General features: G+C 47.6%; 1 protein-coding gene across 2 annotated transcripts in view; it reads left to right on the top strand.

Annotated features, from left to right (window-relative positions):
- Positions 1-237: 237 nt before the first annotated feature.
- Positions 238-19940, top strand: part of ITGB3 (integrin subunit beta 3) — a 59326-nt gene continuing 39623 nt past the window's right edge. For both annotated transcript variants that reach the window (XM_028087491.2, XM_088028212.1), the window contains exons 1-2: positions 238-325; positions 16311-16396. In XM_028087491.2, the coding sequence (XP_027943292.1) occupies positions 259-325; positions 16311-16396 (153 nt within the window). In that variant the 5' untranslated portion in view covers positions 238-258. The remainder of the gene's footprint in view (positions 326-16310; positions 16397-19940) is intronic.

Below are 19940 nucleotides of genomic sequence, written 5' to 3'. Positions count from 1 at the left end.
TCCCAGTCTCGCCCGGTCTGCGGGTCCAGGCGGATCCCAGCGGGCGGAGGCGAGGCGGGGAAAGAGCGGCCGCGGTTTCCCACCACCCCCTCCCCAGCGCAGGGTCCGGAGAAGCGCGCGAGGGGAGGAAGCGCGAGTCCGCGGCCCGCCCCATTACGTCCCACCCACCGCGTCCCCTCCCCCGCTCCCGCTGCGGGAAAAGTGGCCGCGGGCGCCGCCGCTCACTGTGGGGCGGGCGCTGCGGCGGCAGCGGACGAGATGCGGGCGCTGCCGCTGTGGGCCGCGGTGCTGGTGCTGGGGGCGCTGGCGGGCGGCGGCGGCGGAGGTGAGTGAGGCTCCCGCGCGGCGGGGACGCGGCTCCCCCCGGAGATCCGCGCCGCGCATCCTGCCACAGCCCGAGTTGGCGGACTTGTAGCCGGGCAAGCGGCGGGCCGGCCCCGCGCGTCTGCGCTCCGAGTGCGCGGGGCCAGGCTGGGGCCGCCGGAGCCGGCAGCCGGGAACCTTTCCGGCCCCGGGATGACAGGCGTGAGAGGCCGCCTCGGGGCGGGTGCTCCGGGACGCCGAAGCCCTTGGCCGAGTCAGGCGCCCGCCCGGGGCGGCCTGGGCGCGCGCGGTGTGGCGGGCGCATCTCCCGGGCGGCGCGCCTCGCAGGTGGTCTGGGGCTTGCGGAGGCCGGCTGGCCGCGGTGGGCACGGCGAGCTGCGGCTTCCCGGGGCTGGTCCCCCGCGCTGCCGGAGGGCTGTGGTTGTAGCTGTTCGGACGAGAGTGTGTGCGCGCGCGGGTGTGCCAGCTTCTCGACATTACTCTCTCTTTGTGTTACACTTTCTCCCAAGTTCTTTTCTTTAAGTCTTTTTCCTTGGTGGCTTCCCGCGGGAGCTTTTAGGAGCAGGGCGAGGGCTCTGTCTCCTACAGTGTCCCCGGGTGGCAGCCGTGCCTCTGCTTCCGGGACAGACCCCGCATCCGAGAAACCTCCAGTGTATGCGAGGAGCCACAAGAAGGGTCCCTGGAACTGGCTTGGATCCCTGGCTTTGTCTCTCCTGCTGCTGCACGCCCTATGCCAAGACAGTTGGCATTCAGCCTCCTTGGTGCTGGGGAGCGGGTGGAGGGGCAGAGGAGCCTACAGCTCAGGGATGCTGCCCGTGGTCCTTCCGGAGCCCCGGTGACCTTCCCAGACAGAACTCTGGCTTCCGTTCCTCTGCCGGGGACGCACAAGTGTGCATATATGCACTTTTAATGAAAAGTGTAGTACTCATTGTAAGACAATTTAAATCCCGCAGAAGGCATTAAGAAAGTTAAGATTTACTAAGTCCTTACAAAGATAGCTATTCAGAAATACTTTGATGACTGCCTTCAAGATCTTGTGTGTGTAAGAGATTATACAGGACAAGGCAACAGTATCTTTTAAAAACACTTTAATGAGGTATGATTGACATACAAATAACCATATATATTCAGTGTATATGACTTGATGAGTTTGGAGATACATATACACCCATGAAACCATCACCACAATCTCTGAATGATGTCTTGGTGGAGGAGTTACAGATAATATATAGTGGGCTAAGTTGTTTTTGCTGAAGCTTCCCATGTGATAGATGCTCAAACAGGTCAGCTGATGTCTTCAGCCTACAGTGAGCAGCCGGATGACCATGGTACCGAAATACAGATCTCCAGCCTTGTGCCCTAGGAGGTGTTAGAGACGCAGTTCAAATGCTGCCTGATGTTAATGGGGGCGGTGGAGCTGTCTCCTCCAGATGCCTGCTCCCATGAACTTAAAACATTTGTTGCTTTTCTTTCCACCTCTACAGCTTTCTGAATTTTGAATGATTTCTGAGTCTAACTAGACACTGTATTTTCTTATAGTCTTAGAAGAAAGTAAAATAACATGAGATAGAGCCTAGCATGGCACATGTTTCAATATTAGTGAAGATGAAGAGTGTACGTTATTTTGGTGTCTGTCCCTCCACCCCTCACTCCTAGTATCTTTTGTTGATCTGATACAGAGTTGTAATGATCCGTATAGGACTCCACTGCATCGACATACTTTAGTTTGCCATATTCTTTGGGAGATCTGTTCACAGATTCATCGTTATGATTGGGATGATTCCAGCTGTAGTAATGGGTTGTACTGAGCTAGCCCCAGGCTCCTTCTGAGAAGCAGGTTGGAGTAGTGTTTCAGAGCATGGGCTCTAGAGTTAGATCTCCAGAGTAAGAAGCCCCCAGTAAGAACAGTTTATATTTGAATCCCCTCCCCCAGGATTGGTACCTGGATTGCAGGTGTTGTCAGATTCCTGGGGAAGCAGGTGGTAGGATGAGAATAGAAGAGGGGTATTGGTACACACAGTGCTGAAGGGACGCAGAGAGAGCTGGGTGGTGGCACAGAGAGGTTGTCCCAGAATAGGAGAGTCTGGGATGGGGAGAAGAGAGGCTGTTTGAGAGTAGAATTGAGTTTTGGAATTTATGTCTAAAGATGATCTTTTTAGCTTCACCCAGGAGGTATTGGGTTTTGTGGCTTTCACCTATGTAAGTCTGTATTCTAACCTGAGACCTAAGGGATAACAAGTTTTGTTTGCTGTCACCATCTAAGTTGATTACTTCTGAGCTGAAGTGCTAATTTCTCCTCCTGAGTTTATATCCTAAAAACTCTCCAAATGAAGCCCTCTGCCTGGAGAGACATGGCAGGAAGGCTTGTTGGCTGGGGAAAGGGACAGTTATGGTTTAAAGCCAGCCAGATGTGGGTTTAATTCTTGATTTTGCCTCTTATTGGCAGTGTGACCTTAAGCAAGTTACTTAATCTCTTGGGACCTCAGTTTCCTCATCCGTAAAGTGGAGAAAACAATACTTTGATGACTGTGCTAATTAGAAAATAAGCATCCAATAAGTGGCATGTATCATTGCCATCATTCTTATCCATGGTATCTACTGTGTATTGGAGACAAGAGCTATTACTGCTTCACACACAAGTGCAACCTGGGCTCGCAGAATGAGACCGATGGGACCCCTTCTCCCACACCTACGTGATAGTCCCCCACTGGTGGTTTGGCATATCTCAGCCCCTCTCACCCAGCAAGAACCCACACAGAAGAGACCAAGGAGGAAGAGGTGCATACATGTGCTTTATCGACTAGAAAACCTTAAGTTCTGCCTCTGGGGAAAGAGGAAAGTAAAAGACATTCACAAGATTTCAGGTTCTGTGAGGAGAAGGACATGTCTATTTTGTTCAGTGCTCTAGGCCCGGTACCTGAGACTTTTGACAGCCAAAATAAATCCTAGGGAACGCTATGAGAAGGCATCTAGAGGTGATATGCCTCATTGTAAGAAACCCAATATTTGAATATCTGCATTCATTCACAGAGGATCCTCAAGTGCTCCATCTGGGCATTCTGGAGAATTTTAGAATACAGCTGAGATCATGAATTCTTTGTGCATTTGGATCTCTGCACTGTGGTGCCTTAGACCTCTGTTTTCAGGGGACCCTCTGTGAATTCTCTGCCTTTTTCTCCCTCTCCTGGGAGGAGACACAGAAGAGGGAAGCATTCTCCTTTACCCACCTCAAAACTGCAAGTGGGAGGGGGCGCCTGGGTGGCTCAGTCGTTAAGCGTCTGCCTTCGGCTCAGGTCATGCTCCCAGGGTCCTGGGATCGAGCCCCGCATCGAGCCCCGCATCGAGCCCCACATCGAGCCCCGCATCGGGCTCCCTGCTCCACGGGAAGCCTGCTTCTCCCTCTCCCACTTCCCCTGCTTGTGTTCCCTCTCTCGCTGTGTCTCTCTCTGTCAAATAAATAAATAAAATCTTAAAAAAACATACACACACACACACACACACAAACTGCAAGTGGTAGAGGTCTCCTGGGGACAGCATCAGATGGGGCAAGGAGGCAACAGTGAGGAGGGGGAGACTGGGTATGACTCTGGAATTTCCTAATAGAAATTCCTCCTCACCCCATTCAGGATCTCTGGTTATCATCCCCTCCCAGCCCTACGAATCCTTCTGCCTCTGTTGGCAGAAATAGCCAGGAAGCTTGCCCACAGGAACCACAACTCATGAATCAGCAGACAGATAATTAACTGGGGGAGTGACTGAGCAGCTTCAGGGAGAAACCACTTGGCCTGACCCAGCCCCATCTGATGCCCACAGAGCTGGCCTGCTACTTCACCCCATGGCCTCCCCTCCCTTCCCCCAAATCCTGGCCCTATCCTGAATGGGAAGATCATTGTGCCTGAAGGAACCCAGGTCATGGGTGGCAATGCAGGTGGGAAAAGAAAACTGACACAGCCTATCCTCCCTGTGTAAACTGCTGCCATTTATTTAAATTTGAAACTCTCTAGCCAAAAAAAAAAAAAAGTGTAAAAATCTCCCTTTTTTCCCCCATGCACACAGTATCTCCAGGAATACTCTTTTTAAAGTTAGGTTTATTGAGGTGTTATTTACATGCAATAAAACCCATCCTTTTTAGGTGTACCGTTTTTTGAATTTTGATACACGTTTGGTTCAGTAACCATCAGCATAATCACGATACAGAATATTTCCGTCACCCCAAAAGGTTCCCCATTGAGCTCCTTTGTTATCAGTACCCTATCCCCACCTTTAGTTCCTGGCAACCTCTGATCTGTTTCCTGTCCCTACAGATCCACCTTTTATGGAATGTCATATAAATGATGTCATAGGGCATGTAGTCTTTAAAGTCTGGCTTCTTTCACATAGCATGACACATTTGAGATTCACCCTTGTTGTTGTGTGTATCAGAAAGCAAAGGGTTTATCCAAGGCTACTCCATCTTCCACGGGTGCTGAGACCGTTACCCTGAAAGCAGGGGGACTATATCAGTTAAACCCAGATGCAGCTTTCAGTTTCTAAATTTTCTAACTGGATAAATGCATTTGGGCCATGTATAAGCCATTCGATTTCCCAAGTGCTAAGTAGTAATATCTTCAGGATATTGGAGAGGATTTTGCAGCAACCTGCACTTTTATTTTTTTAATTTTTTATTGTTATGTTAATCACCATATATTACATCATTAGTTTGTGATGAAGTGTTCCATGATTCATTGTTTGTACATAACACCCAGTGCTCCATGCAGAACGTGCCCCCTTGAATACCCATCACCCGGCTAACCCATCCCCCCACCCCCCTCCCCTCTAGAACCCTCAGTTTGTTTTTCAGAGTCCATCGTCTCTCATGGTTCATCTCCCCCTCTGACTTACTCCCTCTCATTCTTCCCCTCCTGCTATTTTCTTCTTTTTCTTTTTTCTTAACATATGCTGCATTATTTGTCGCAGAAGTACAGATCTGCGACTCAACAGTCTTGCCCAATTCACAGCGCTCACCATAGCACATACCCTCCCCAATGTCTATCACCCAGCCACCCCATCCCTCCCACCCCTCACCACTCCAGCAACACTCAGTTTGTTTCCTGAGATTAAGAATTCCTCATATCAGTGAGGTCATATGATACATGTCTTTCTCTGATTGACTTATTTCACTCAGCATAACACCCTCCAGTTCCATCCACGTCATTGTAAATGGCAAGATCTCATTCCTTTTGATGGCTGCATAACATTCCATTGTGTATATATACCACATCTTCTTTATCCATTCATCTGTCGATGGACATCTTGGCTCCTTTCACAGTTTGGCTATTGTGGACATTGCTGCTATAAACATTGGGGTGCACGTACCCCTTTGGGTCCCTACATTTGTATCTTTGTGGTAAATACCCAGTAGTGCAATTGCTGGATCGTATGGTAGCTCTATTTTCAACTGTTTGAGGAACCTCCATACTGTTTTCCAGAGGGCAACCTGCACTTTTATTATTGGTCTGGAAAGCAATGCGTATTTTGTGGCCAAATACGGTATGTCACAATCTTTGGGGCCAGAAGCTGTTAAGTAAACCTGGGGCTATTCTACCTTTAAAAAAATTTTGTAGCATCTCTGAAAATACAAGTCTTCCTTTCTGGTTTTCAGTCACATTGTCACAAAAAGACTAGTCTCCCTCTCCCCATCATTTCTTAGTTCCATTGGTGAAGATATTCCAACACTCAAGGAGAGAATGCGGTGAACTTTTTTTTTTTTTTTAAGGAAGTTGAATGCTGGAGAGTAAAATGGCTGGTTCCCCTTTAATTCTGTTCTCCCATCATGTTCACTATTAATCAGATGATGTGTTCTATTCAGATTTTCCTCCTTGTGTACATAATAATCCTTATGTGTGTCTGTATTCCCTTACCTAAACTTGTATTATTATTATTATTTTTTAAACTTACAAAAGCCACTTCCTTTCATGCAGAAAAAACCCAAACCTCAGGTGTGAAAAGAGCTGTGGGTCAGGAACTGAGAAACCTATATTCTATTCCCACCTGTGCAGGCTTTTTCATCAATTTGCTGGGTGACTTTGCACAAGCCATCTTCCATCTGGGCCTTAGGCACTTGGTGTCTTGGGGACACCTGCTCCTCCCCACCTTCAAGTGGAGAAGTTTTTCTTTTAACTAATTTGTAACATGGAACTCCATGTAAAGATTTCTTTGGAGAAAAAAAAAAAGGGAGGTCTATAGTTAAAAACAGCCTTGAAAAACTTCGCACCGGAAGAGAGCTCCAGAAGTTTGGCAGAGGGCACATCCAGTAACCATTTCAAAAGTCCCTGTAGTCAACCTTAATTTCTTTGCTAACTGGGATTCTTGGATAGAGAAACCTGGGCCTATAATATCCACCCATGGTTCCAAACCCTTGCTTTAGCCACCACATGAGATCAACTCCTCTAGCTTAAGCCTTCTGCTGCCTCGGTCGGTGGTGGCCAGGTTTGACCACCTCTTCAAGATGGAGGGGAACATGGTGTCTTGGTTCTCGGACTTATATAGGTTGAGAATAGACCATCCCATGCTCTCTCCTGGGTGGTTCCTGAAGGGAGTGGGCCCACATTTAATCTGGAGTTCCTACGGAACTTTGGATTCAAAGAGGCTATAGGATTTTGATGTTGAAGGTATGCCATGTTGTAGGAAGCCTGGCATACTCTGGGAAGCCTACATTTAGATGAATGCCAGGGTAGAAAGTGAGACAGGACAGAGGACATTTAAAATTAGCTTTAATTTTCTTTTAGCTTGTAAATGTAATTCAGTTTGTTGCGTAAAAAAAAAAAAAAAGTCAAGCAAAGCAGAAATAGAATAATGCAGGAAGTACCAAGTCCCTCTTAGTCTTGTCCTTAAAGATAAGTGCTGTTGACAGTTACTCTAGTTTTTTTTCCTATATATATCACCATAAACAGTTATTTATCCTTACTGTTATTTCTCAAGTAAGATCATCCACAACAGGATCATTGTCACTCAATAACATATCCTAAACATCTTTTTATGTCAGTTTGTATCTTTCCATTATTTATCCTAAGAGTTACAATTCTAGCCAGCACGCATACTGTTATATGGATGTAGCAAAATTTACTTAACTGATTCCCTGTTGGCAGACAGTGGGATCATTCCCAATTATTTGCTACTACAAATAAAACTGCAGGGGGTGGCCTCGTTCATTGTTTGCACCTTTGTTCAAGTGTTTCTACAGGCTCAATTTCTTGAACTGAAGCTGCTTGGTCAAAGAACATGAATATTTTACGTTTAGATTTTAATAGGTTTTGCCAAATTGTCTTCCAAAATGGTGGGAGCAATTTGCCTTCCTACCAAGATAGGGGGTGGGGGATGGGGTGGGGTGGGGAGCAACAAGGACTGGTGGCATCGCCGTTGCCTGGTCTCCATACCCACCAGACATCAACTGCGGGAGGAGAAGTAGCAGCACTGGAGTGTTGGATGCCAAGAAGGTCACCAACAGGGCACTGCTGGGCTGGGCCCCAAACAGAGGTTGGTACAGGTTTGCTTCTTCTCTATACTGAGTGAGTCAGATGGGAGGTGGGGCCCGTGCTGATAAAATTTTCCAGAGCTGGAGAATCAAGTCTCCACTTAAGCTATTAGGAAGAAATGGACATTTGTGCATTGTGTGTGTGTGTGAGGGGTCTTGGGCCCTGGGATGCTGGGTCTCCTAGAGCATTAGTCATCCGTGATGCTTTCTGGCTGGAATATATCCTCCCAGGGCTGGCTGCACCTTGAAGATCTTCTAATCTAATGCTGTTTGCTTTACAGAGAAGCAGAAAGGGGAGACCCTGGGAGTTGAAGTGACTTGCCCAAGATCATCCAGCTAGTTTCGGGGCATTGGTAGGGTCTAGTCCTGGGGGCTCTTGTCTCCTGGCCCCGTGATTTCTTCAGCATATCCTGTTAGATGCAGAAGGCCCGGGGAGTCGGACCCTGAGGTGGGGCTGTGGTGGGGTTGGGGATGGGCATTCCTAATGCAGGAAGCAGTTAGAGTGAAGGTAAGGAGGAAGGAAGCCAACATTTACTGAGCCACCACCGCAGGTGGTTCTTCCGCTTGAATTATCTCATTTAATCCTAACAACGAGTGAGGTAAGGATTAGGTGCATATTTGGGAGCATGGGGAAAGGAAGCAGCGGTTTGGGGTCTCCCATGCTTGGCTGATGTGGCTGCATTAGGCCTGTTAAATACTAGGGAGCAATTCTGAGTCCTTGAATAGAAAATGAAAGAGTCACTGGACCTTTGAACCCCAGGGAGATGACAGGACCTGCCCGAGGTTACACAGCCGGTGGAATAGCACAGGTGTCTTTGGACTTGAGATCTGCCTGTGGCTCTGCATGTCTTCCCCACCATGTCCACTGTTACACAAGAATCCTGTTCATGGTTTTACCTCCCCTGCCCCACAGTGTTGCTCAGGGACTGGGTGTTCATTTTATATGACAACCATATGGAAGACAGGACTCTGTCCGAGGTGGGCCTTCTGCAGTGTTCTGCACATGGCTACCGAATTAACCCAGTTGGAGATGATCACCAGGGGTGATCTGGCTTCACTTACAAGGGTAGGGCCCATTGGCTGAAGAGTCAGTGAAAAGGGTATGGCCAGTGATCAAAACATTTGAACTTTGTCCAAGGGAATCCACTTGTTGGGGACAAAATCCATCCTGTCTTTCTGCCATGCCCCACATGCCATCCATCAGTAAGGTCCTGGCACATTAACTAGGGTCTGACCACACTATTAACCCCGCTACACTCCCAATCCAAATCCCTGACATCTGTTGCCCGGATTATTGTATTAGCTTCCTAATTGGTCTCTTTTCGTCTTGTTCCCCTTATGTCTGCCTTCCTCTGAGTGGCCAGGATGATCTTTTCTAAGCTCACTTCTGCTCAGACTCCCCTAGTGGCTTTCCATTGCGTGGAGAATGAAAGCCACGCTCCCTTCCGTGGTTATAGCTTCCGTGCGTCCTGGTCCCTGACCACTACTCAAACCACTTCTCTGCCTTATTCCTCCTCCCTCTCTCTTCCTGCTCTTTCTTTAACGGGCTGAGGTCCATCTAGCCCTTGTCCTGATTCTTTCTGGAATGCTCATCCCTAGATCTTCCCATGACACACTCCTTCATATCATCTTGAAATATCAACTCAGAGAAGTCTTCCCCCTCCTTTTTTTCTTAAAAAATTTTTTTTCTTTGAGTACACGTGACACACGTTACGTTAGTTTCATGTGCACATAGTGATTCGGCATCTCTGTACATTGTGCTGTGTTCACAAGTGTGTCTACCATCTGTCACCATGCGGTGCTATTACAGTACCATCCACGATATTCTTATGCTGTACCTTTTATTCCCAAGACTTACTCATTCCATAACTGGAAGCCTGGATCTCCCACTCCCCTTCACCCATTTTGCCCGACCCCTTACCCCCCTTCCCTTCAGGCAAACAGCACTTTGTTCTCTGCATTTACAGGTCTGATTCTGCTTTTTGTTTGTTCATTAATTTGTTTTGTTTTTTAGATTCCACATATAAGTGCAATCATATGGTATTTGTCTTTCTCAGTCTGACTTATTGCATTGGCATAATACCCTCTAGGTCCATCCATGCTGTCACAAAAATTGGCAAGATCTCATCCTTTTTTATGGCTGTGCAATATTCCTGTGTGTGTGTGTGTGTGTGTGTGTGTGTGTGTGTGTGTGTTTTACATCTTTATCCACTTACCTGTTGATGGACACTTAGGTTGCTTTTGTATCTTGACTTTTGTAAGTAACGCTGCAATAAGCATAGGGGTGCATATATCTTTTGGAATTAGGGTTTTTGTTTTCCTTGGGTAAATACCCAGTAGCGGAATTGTTAGATCATATGGTATTTCTATTTTTAATTTTTTGAGGAACCTCCTTACTGTTTTCCACCATGGCTGCACCAACGTACATTCCCACCAATAGTGCACGAGGGTTTGCTTTTCTCCACATCCTCGCCAACACTTGTTATTCCTTCTCTTTGTGATTTTAGCCATTCTGACAGATAGGAGATGATATTTCATTTTCAGTTTTGACTTGCATTTCCCTGATGTTGAGTGATATTGAGCATCTTTTCATGTGTCTGATGGCCATCTGTAGGTCTTCTTTGGAAAAATATCTATTCAGGTCCAGAGAGGCCTTTCTTGACCACCTTCTCTAGAAGGGACTCCTTCCTCTCATTGATGCTATTCTTTTGTTCTGTTTTCTTTTTAAAAAGCATTTGCCACTGTTTGAAATTGTACTTTGTGGTGTATTTTTTTGTCTTCTTTTTTGCACTAAAATTTAAGCTCCACAGAGTAGGAGGCTTGTTTCAACCACATGCCTTCAGTGTCTAGGAGAGTGCCAGGCACAGGTAGGTGCTTGATGAATATTTGTTGAGTAAGTGAATGAATGAATGCCAACATCACTGTTGTTATGATGTATGTTAGTAGAAAAGTATAAAGCCAAAGTACCCACTTTCCCATTATCTATAAATGGATTAACCATAGCAGTTTTCATTCCAGGATGGCTTTTTTTCAATCATGCAAAGTATTTCGGGGCAGTGTTCCTCAAAATCCTGTCATATATGCTATGGAAATGCAAACCCATTTTGTATTAGCTTTTTAGGGCTTCTACAACTGTGTGGCTTAAAGCAATGGAAATTTATTCTCTCTGGAAGCTAGAAATCTGAAGTCAAGGTGTCAGCAAGGCCATGCTTTCTCTGAGACTCTGGATAGAATCCTTCCTTGCCGCTTCCTATCTCTCGGTGGTGGCTGATCTTCTGGCATTCTTTGCCTTCCAGTTGGGTTACTCCCATCTCTGCCTTTGTCATCACGTGGCGTTTTCTTTGTGTGTCTGTCTTCACATGGTATTTTCCCCTTACAAGGACATCCGTCATATTGGGTTAGGGCCTCCCCTACTGACTTTATCTTGATTACATCTGCAAAGTACTTTATTTCCAAATAAGGTCACAGTCGTAAGTACTGGGGGTTAGGACTTCAGCATACCTTTTTAGGGGCACAGAATTCAACCCATAACACATTTTAACATTGGTAGAGGGAAATTTTACACCAGTGTTTTTTGATGTTTCATACCATATTTAACTGTGATGTTAATTAAAAAATTAAACAATTTTTTTTTAATCTCTGAAATTAGGATGCATCCTACATCCATATGTCTTAGGTATGGTGAAATGTGGTTGTTTGGATTGCCTGCCATTTTGAGTAATGCTTACTGGAGCTTTGTGCTCAGAGGTATATGTTACCTTGAACTCCAGTTCTCCTGTCTCCTTCCCATTCCTTAGATTACTGAGCTGCTGCTACATGTAATGAAGGAACAAAAAATAAAATCAATTTTCTTAGCAGCCTGCTCTGGAAGAAACCACTTGTGAATCCATATGGCAGTGAGCATGAGATGTTTTGTTCTTGGATGACTCACTCAGCCAGGTGACTGCGATGGAAGATCAGGCATGGCCTGAGTCACCCGCTGTCCCCATGGACCTAATTGGGAAGTGACCAGTCAAGGGTCAGCGGCAGGGCTGGGGACCCAGGCCAGAACTCCTCTCTGGCAGAGAGGAAGATAATCTACAGTATACGCAGTGTGCATCATCCTTCCTTCCCACTAAACACCTCTCCGCTTGACTTAGCGCTCTCCTGAAATTCCGTGGCCTCACCAGGGTGGCCCGTTCCCGCTTTCTGACATCCTGTCTCATTGGACAGCACGTCCTCAAAATAGCTCTCATTGACGCATTATGACTTCCGCTTGTTCCAACTCCCTTCCTTGTTCCCCCGCTTTTTTCCCTCCATTTTTCCCAGCCTTTGTCTCTCTTCTGGTTCTGTGAATTGGGCTGATGTGCCAAACCACAGCCTTTCCTTCTGCTGTCCAGGCAAACTTTCTGGCAGTCTCGTCTAGCTTTTCTAATGGGCCTCCTCCTCCCTGCCAGCCCTCCTAGGTTGGATTTTTGAACACTAATCTTCCTGACTCCATTTAGAAGTTAGATCTGACAGTTGATCATTTTACCCTCATCTGGTGCTTTCCGGCTCCATGTTCCCACCGCCGCCCCGTTCAGGGCACGCTTAGCGGTGTGTATAGTGCAAAAGATCCACCTGCCTTAAACAGCTGGGGACTGAGGATAAAAACAGAGAGGAGAAACACAATAGCAATGAGAGCTACTGGGGCATCAGCTGCCTGTAGTGAGCCCTTCCTGTGTGCCCGCCCTTTGGGCCCAGAGTTTGACAGGGATCGGTTCACTGAATCCCTACAGCCACCGTGTGAGGACCAGGGCCAATCCACCTTGTTTCCTGGCTCTGGCTAAACCGTGGGAGGAAATGGGTGGTGGGAGTGGCTAATTCTTTTCAATGACAAAAGTTCTGATGAGGATCACCCCTTTTCCAGCGGGGCTGAGTCTGGGCCCTTGAGGCTAAGCAGGAAAATAGCCTTATGAATGACTGGAAACAGAAGCCCAAACTCCTTCCACATGTTTAGGAGGGAGGGGTGGCCTCAGAGCTGCAGCTCGCTGAATCGGCAAGGTCCAGGCGCAGAGACTTCTGATGAGTCAGTCCCTTTTAGCCACTGCAATCCAGGGAACCTGCCCTTGGTGGCAGGTCTTGGTGGGGGTTATCGTGGGAGGGGATGGCTGGTTCTCACGAAATCCACCTGTGATTCACTGAGGGAGGTGGTAAAGGGAACTGGCTGACACGACTCCCTAAAGAACAAATCCCAGCAGCTTGTCTCATCCTCTGGGGTCAGGGGTCGCCCATTCACTGGGAGGGGGTCTGCTGCTATTTATTTCCCATCTGGCAAGGCCTTCTATTGTGGCTACAAGTCGAGGACTCATAGGCAAATAAATGCTAATTTGCGAATGAATGGTTGGAAAAACGGAGAGGCAGGGAAAAAGTTTGCAGAGATAATTTGATATGCTCATACCTCCCATGGTCCTCTCTTCTAACTCTTCCCGACATCTCCTTGTGCGTCTGCTCCTCCCCACCCCCAGAGAAAGTCAATGGCATTTATGTCCAGAATTACCCCCCTGGACGCTGATTCCCATGGAAACTTCAAGGTGGGAGGCAGAGACCTAAAATAGTTCAGGCTCTGCTCCTCTCAGAGCTCTTTCAGTCAGGCAGTAAGGGGGTGCTATGCTCACATCTGGCTGGGAAAAGAGCCACTGGGAGCTGAGAATGGCCAGGCGGCCCTTGCGGGGCGGGGTGGGGGGTGCGGGGGGGCGCCTACTGGGTGCGTTGTGGGATCTGAACTGTGAGGCCTTCTGAAGCTGGCAGCTCTGGGGAGATGGGATACCTTTCTTCCATTATAGATAGACAGTGCCTGGCTGAGGGCTGCCCCAACTCAGAGGTGGCCTTGGAACCTTAGAGCCAGGCCGCAAACCGCTGCCATAATTCCCCACCTCACAGTCCTTACGCTCGCTCGGTAAGGGTGTAGTCACGTCAGAGGCTGTGGCCCAGGGGTTATTGCTCATGGGCTGGTAGCAGCACCCCACTTGCAGAACTGTGCAGTTGGGAAAGGCCTTTGAAATGAGACAGACTCAAGCTCTGAGGAAGTTTGGGGCTTCCAGGATTCCACATATGATTCTGGTGTTTTTAGGAGAACAATGAAAGTTTAAATTGTCAGAGGAACAGTTTCAACCCATTTGCATGTCTTATATTGGAATTCCATGCATAATTTGGAGACATGAGCTTGGTTGCTTAAAAAACAAAACAAAACTGACCTAATCCAATGCCTCTTCATTTGCTCCGAAATATATTTATGGAGCATCTGCTTTGAGCAAGGACTGGGGCTCTCCTGGGTTGGCCTGGGCTGGGCAGGGCAGGCCTCATGGGGCTTAAAATCTATTGGGTGGCAGTGTTAAGACAGATAGACGAATAATTGTAATATGTTAGGAATTGTCGAGCAAAGAGACTGGCTGAGAGGAGTTAAATGACTTGCCTAAGGCCTCATTAATAGTGGTGACTCAGTTAGGACTGCAGTCTATTGATTGGGCACCTTTGCTTTCTGTTAGATTCCTCTGACCTCTAATGAGGCCCTGAGGTGTATATCACTAAGACGTAATGTTGAAAGAGTTAAAAGTATGATTACCATACAAATGTAACGTGAACTTGTGTCAAAGTATTTATTCAACTTAATTAATGAGGGAAGCAATAAGATGTTAAGATTAGTTTCAAAGAAAATTCAGGGAAGGGAGGGGACCCTGGCTGGCTCAGTCAGTAGAGCATGCCACTCTTGATCTTGAGGTTGTGAGCTTAAGCTCCATGTTGGGTGGCGAGATTACTTTAAAAAAAAAAATCTCTAGAAAATTCAGGGAAGGGAAATTTATAGTCGGTCAGTCAGAAGAATGTTGAAATCAGTTATCTAACAGTTCTGAAATTGGTTAATGTTCTACAAGGCAATAAACCCTACCCTTCAGAGGTACCTTTGCTACCAAATTATTTGCATTGTTGTTGGACAAGAATCATATACACTGTTCTCATCAAGAATCATTTCCACTGTTACTGGTTTTCTACAAGTTAACCTCTACCCTTACAGAGTTATAAAATATCCTTATCACTAGAAGTCAAACAATGGTATACACCCCTAGAAAATCAGGTAATCCATAAGTATGATGGGTCTACTTGTCCACACCTTGCATTATTACATTGAAAGGACACATGGTATTTCCTTTGCCTGTTTCCAAATTTTGGATAATTTTTCTTGACAATAGTGTGTGTGTGTGTGTGTGTACACACATTTTCTGGGTATGTCTTGTCTAGATGTTGGAAGGGAGTTCAGTCACACTATAGTAAAATGGACTGAGACATTCAGCTTGATGAGAAGTTTTGGGGGCACTGGAAAACACCCCATTTATTAGGCTGCTTTCCCTAAAAACAAATTTGTTGGTCTTACCAGCTGGGGGCAAAGGGACCACTTTAAAAAATTGGATGAAGGGCCTGGATCATAAGGGGGAATGTATCTTCCTCAGTCTGTTCCTTATGTTGGAAAAGGCCTTCCTGGGGGCACTGCAGAAAAGGGGAGGTTCACCTGGCTGAGCCCAGGAAGCCCGAGCTGGGGGAAGAAGGGAGGACGAGAGCTTCTGTCTAAGTAAGTGCCTGGGCTTTGCTTCCTGGCTCAGCTTCTCTGGGTTATTTTGGCCCCTCTCTTTGTCTCTGCTCTTCCCCCCAGCTTTTTCTCTGTCCTTTGACAGTGTGAAGACTGTTCACATTTGAATGGCATTTTGTAAGGTACCAAGTGCACAAATCCTGTGAGGTAGCTATTACCGTTACATAAAGGTTAACGGAGTTGCTCCAGGTCACGACGCAGCTAGTAAAAAGAGCCTTCAGAATTCAAGTATGGGCCTTTCAGCTCCAATCCATGTCCTTCCAGCTTATCTTACTCAGGCTTTTCTGACATTTCTGGAGTTCTCCCTGGACCATTCTACACCTTGACCCGAAGATAGATGTATTGGGAAGCTTGAGCGGGTTTCAGAAGATTTACTTTGTCTTGGCTGGCCAGGGGAATATTCCCCCCCCCCCCCCACCATATTTAGGCTGTGTGTTCATGTTAGCACATCAGGGCCTTGGATCCCCGTGTAGGGGCTGTGAAGCAATCACTAGAATAATTGGAGAGAGGGCCCATCGCATTGTCCTGGGCCTCAGATTTTCCTATGCACAACGTAGGTGTCAAACGAGTCGTTAATTAAAACCTTTCCGTCAGTTATGACCTGACACTTAGGGTCCAGGGCTCAGTCTTGCTCCAGCACTTGTCATCACTGGGGCCTCATCAGTGAGGGTGGTGATGAGTTTCTTCCGACCTTTCTCATTCTTTCTTCCTAACCATACAGCCTTTGGTTGGTGAAAGTCTGGGGTATGGTCAGACCTGCTGTGTGCATCTGAGAGCTATAAATCTGGGTGTTTGGGGATGTTGGGAAGGATGGGACAGGCCAGTTACCCTGTGCAGGCCAAGTGGGTGCTAATGCTTTTGTCTCTGTTGCAGTGTCCAACATCTGTACCACACGAGGTGTCCGCTCCTGCCAGCAATGTCTGGCTGTGAGTCCCGTGTGTGCCTGGTGCTCAGATGAGGTAAGGAGACACATGACCTTACTGCTTCCCCAGGCTCAGCTGCTTTTGTGCAGGAATGGACCCAGAGGGGCATCTCCTTCCTGTTAAATACACAAGCCCCTTGTTCCTTCTGAGTAAAGCTAGAGTGAAGCCTTCCCATTGATGGATGTCAAAGTGAGCTGTCATGGGGTCATTACTGGGAATGCCTTCCAGATTCTGCTGTGTGGCCCCCTAGCATGAGCCAATTTTGGTTAGGTTCCTGGTCTCACTGTAGCCATTGTCCCCCCTTACCACACTTTGCTTGCTTTTTGTTAGGGTGGAGCGCCCCAGGGAAGCAGGGCTTCGGGTATCAAAACGAGAGGCAGCAGAGGGTTCTTGGTATAGAACGGATGCTGGCTTACAAACATTCCAGAGGGTTTTTTTTTTTTTTTAACTTCTTAAAAGATTTTATTTATTTGAGAGAGAGGTTGAGAGAATGACTGGGAGGAGGGGCAGAAGGAGACACGGACTCCCTGCAGAGCAGGAAGCCCGACGCAGGACTTGATCCTAGGACCCTGGGGTCATGACCTGAGCGGAAGGCAGTTGCTTAACTGACTGAGCCACCCAGGCACCCACATCACAGCGTTTTTAAAAGGCAAATAAAAGAGAAATCTTGAGCTTCCATGGCGGGGTGAGGGGTGTTCAGTCAGAGGCTCTCTTTCCTTTTCCCCTGTGAAGTTTGGGCCCCCACAACTTTACCTTTTCCTCTCTCTTTTATTTTCCTTCTTCCTTCCCTCTCTTAGGTGTCACTGAGAGAAGGTGCTGGGCCAATTTGGTGAGGCTAGGAGGGTGACGAGAAGGGGTTAGCTGTGTCTAGGAAGAGGGTTTGTTGTGTCTGGGGCCCCAGGGAATGAGTGTGTCTGAGGGAATGGCTATGTTTGTGGCTGGGATGGGAATTTGGAGCTGGTGAGGGCCGGGGGGTGAGTGTGGCTGGAGAGATTCCAATGATTACAGAGTCTGAGGCTGAGTCATTGGCCAGGGCCCCCAGCAGGTGGTTACCTGCACTCCTGGCCCAGGCTGCTTCTGGGCTACCTGAGGCGTCCTCTCAGTCACAACAGCACGTCTCTGCCCTCTGCAGTTTTAGGACTGCTCCAATCCAGCCTCCTCATTCTCTTTGCTTCTCTTCCCAATCTGCTGAGTTTCCTAAAAAGGCAACCTCCCTGGCAGGCTGGTGGGAGTGTGTGGTGTGGGGGGGGGGGGGCGGGGAGTGGGAGCTGGGAGGCTGTGTTTATCCCTGGACAGGAGGATTGCCAGGAGGCCAGCCCAACACACTGCTCTGCCTCTGTACAGTTCAGCACGAGAACTGTTTCCAGAGGCAGCTGCCCAACATCTGGGCCACATTGACTTCATTTAGCAGATGAAACATTCCCTGGGGCTGGGAGTGAGGGGTGGGGAGGGGGTGGGTCAGTCCCTCCCCTCTACTCCCACAGGTTCTCCACCCCTCTGGGCTGAGCTCGCTGCTCAAGTGTGAGGTGGCCTCCTCCCTTCTCAGTTGCCATACCCTCCTTCCCTTGGTTGCCATCATAATATCGTTAAGCTGCTTTTGTAAGGAAGCTGGAATTCTACAATTGCATCCTCGAAGGAGGGAGAGCTTCTTGGATTGGATGGCCTGAAGCTGGCTGGAGCAGATGGGTAACCAGGGGAGAAGGATCACTCCTAGGATGCTCCCCATTCCTTTTCTCTCCTTTTCAACCCAGAGTGAGAGGAAAAGCAGTCAAGTGTGGCTGCGAGGAGTCTGGGGAAAAAGAAAACACACTCTTGGAGTGTCTGTCGTACCTTTTGATTGGCACAGGGACCAGCCCTGTAGCTGAGGTATGTGGAGGCCCAACCAGACAAAGCCCATAGGTCATGTGACCAGATTTTGGAGAGGCAAGTGTAGAAGATTTATAGATGACCACGGTGTATTTTGTCCTCTGGGGCAGACCAGGGGAGGACATGGGGGAGAAGGTGCAGGGTAGGATCAAAGCATAGGGTGGGACCTGCCTCGGAGTGCTGGGGGAGGGGGTGGGGTGAGTCAAAGAGGAAATGAGTGCATCATGGACCAAAGAAAACTGATGAGTAGAAGTAGAAGGTCCAATAAGATATTCTCTGGGAGCATGGAACATAAACAGGAAAGTGGGGGAAGCCACGAGTTTAGTGAATGACCACAACTATCTCTGGGAAAGGAGGAAGAGGGGAGGAGAGATAGAGGAGGAGCCCAGTGTGGGGCAAAGCGTGTCAGCCAGCCTCCTCTGGGGAGGACTGGGAGGTGGGAATCCTGGGCTGTAACCTGAACATGACCACTCGTTTTTTGTTTTTTGTTTTTTTGTTTTGTTTTTTCTTTTCCTGAGGGCTTCCTCTGCAAAGGCCAAGTTTAATTGCTGAAAGTGTCTTGGCCATTGACTTAAAAAACCAGAAGTGAACTGCCTGGGCCATTTTGAATGTGACTTGTTGACAGTTGACCCTAGAGGGCCCTCTGCTTTTGCCTCCCCTACCTTGGCTGTTGCAGGCAGGGTTGGCAGTGCCTGGAAAAACAACTGGTTGGGCTCAGCTTTTCCTTGGTCCTAGAGGACAGCAGCTCTGGGTGTGTATAGCAAGTGCTTGGCCCGGTCATAGGAAAACATAGCCAAAGTGGATGAGTGCAGTTTTGGGCCCATCTGCATAGGGTGTGTTCTTGGGAGTGGGGGTGGGGTTACATACTGATATGGGGGGGTGGGTGTTGCCTCTGGGCTGTGAATGTAGCGAAGAGGCCAAGATTACACGGAGATTCAACTCATGATCTTGGGCCTCACTGGTGCCATGTTGGAATCTAGAACCTTCCAAACTTGCCTGGTTGTAAGAATCACCTGGGGTGCTGGTTAAATAGAAAGGTTCCCAGGATGGATCCCAGACCTTTTGCATCGGAATGGGTTGTTATGACAGCAAGTTTGGCAAATACTGCTGATCAAAGGGGCTGATCTGGGGTCATGGTGGAAGGCGGTGGAGTTAGGGCAGCCAGATAAAGTATAGGACAACCAGTTAAACTTGAATGAAACAACAAATAATTTTTGATATAAGTATGTCCCAAATATTTACTAAATTTGGCGACTCTAAGATGGAGGGAACTACTAGGAATTCTTACATAGTCCTGAGTACACATCAGAAGGTGGACCAGCTCACACTTGGCCTGACAGCCAAGGATGAACAAAGAAGAATGGGTTTGGGTCTAGCCAAGTAGAAGACTCCAATAGGAGTGACTTATTTCTTCTCTGCATCTGTGGGGGACAGGTGTGGGGCCATTATTTAATTCCTTTTCAGTCACAACATAATTTTGTTCTCACTTCTCTGCTGTTTTATCTTTCTATTTTTTTTTTAAATCCAGAGTTTAAGTGTTTATCTTGAGAGTTTTGCTCAACTTGTTATTGTAAAAATAAAAGTATAACATTGAAAGTGCTCCCTCCCATATACAAGAGGGTATGGATACCAAAAACCATAAATCAAAGTGCTTTTCTTTTCTTCTCCTTCTTTCTGTCCCTTCCACACTTCTCTGTATGCTCTTGTGATTTCT

Source organism: Eumetopias jubatus, unplaced genomic scaffold, assembly GCF_037043125.1.
Source record: "Eumetopias jubatus isolate StellerSeaLion01/CBP00866 unplaced genomic scaffold, mEumJub1_p1.0 scaffold_10, whole genome shotgun sequence".
NCBI classification, from domain to species: Eukaryota; Metazoa; Chordata; class Mammalia; order Carnivora; family Otariidae; genus Eumetopias; species Eumetopias jubatus.
This window is presented reverse-complemented; position numbering and strand designations above follow the sequence as displayed.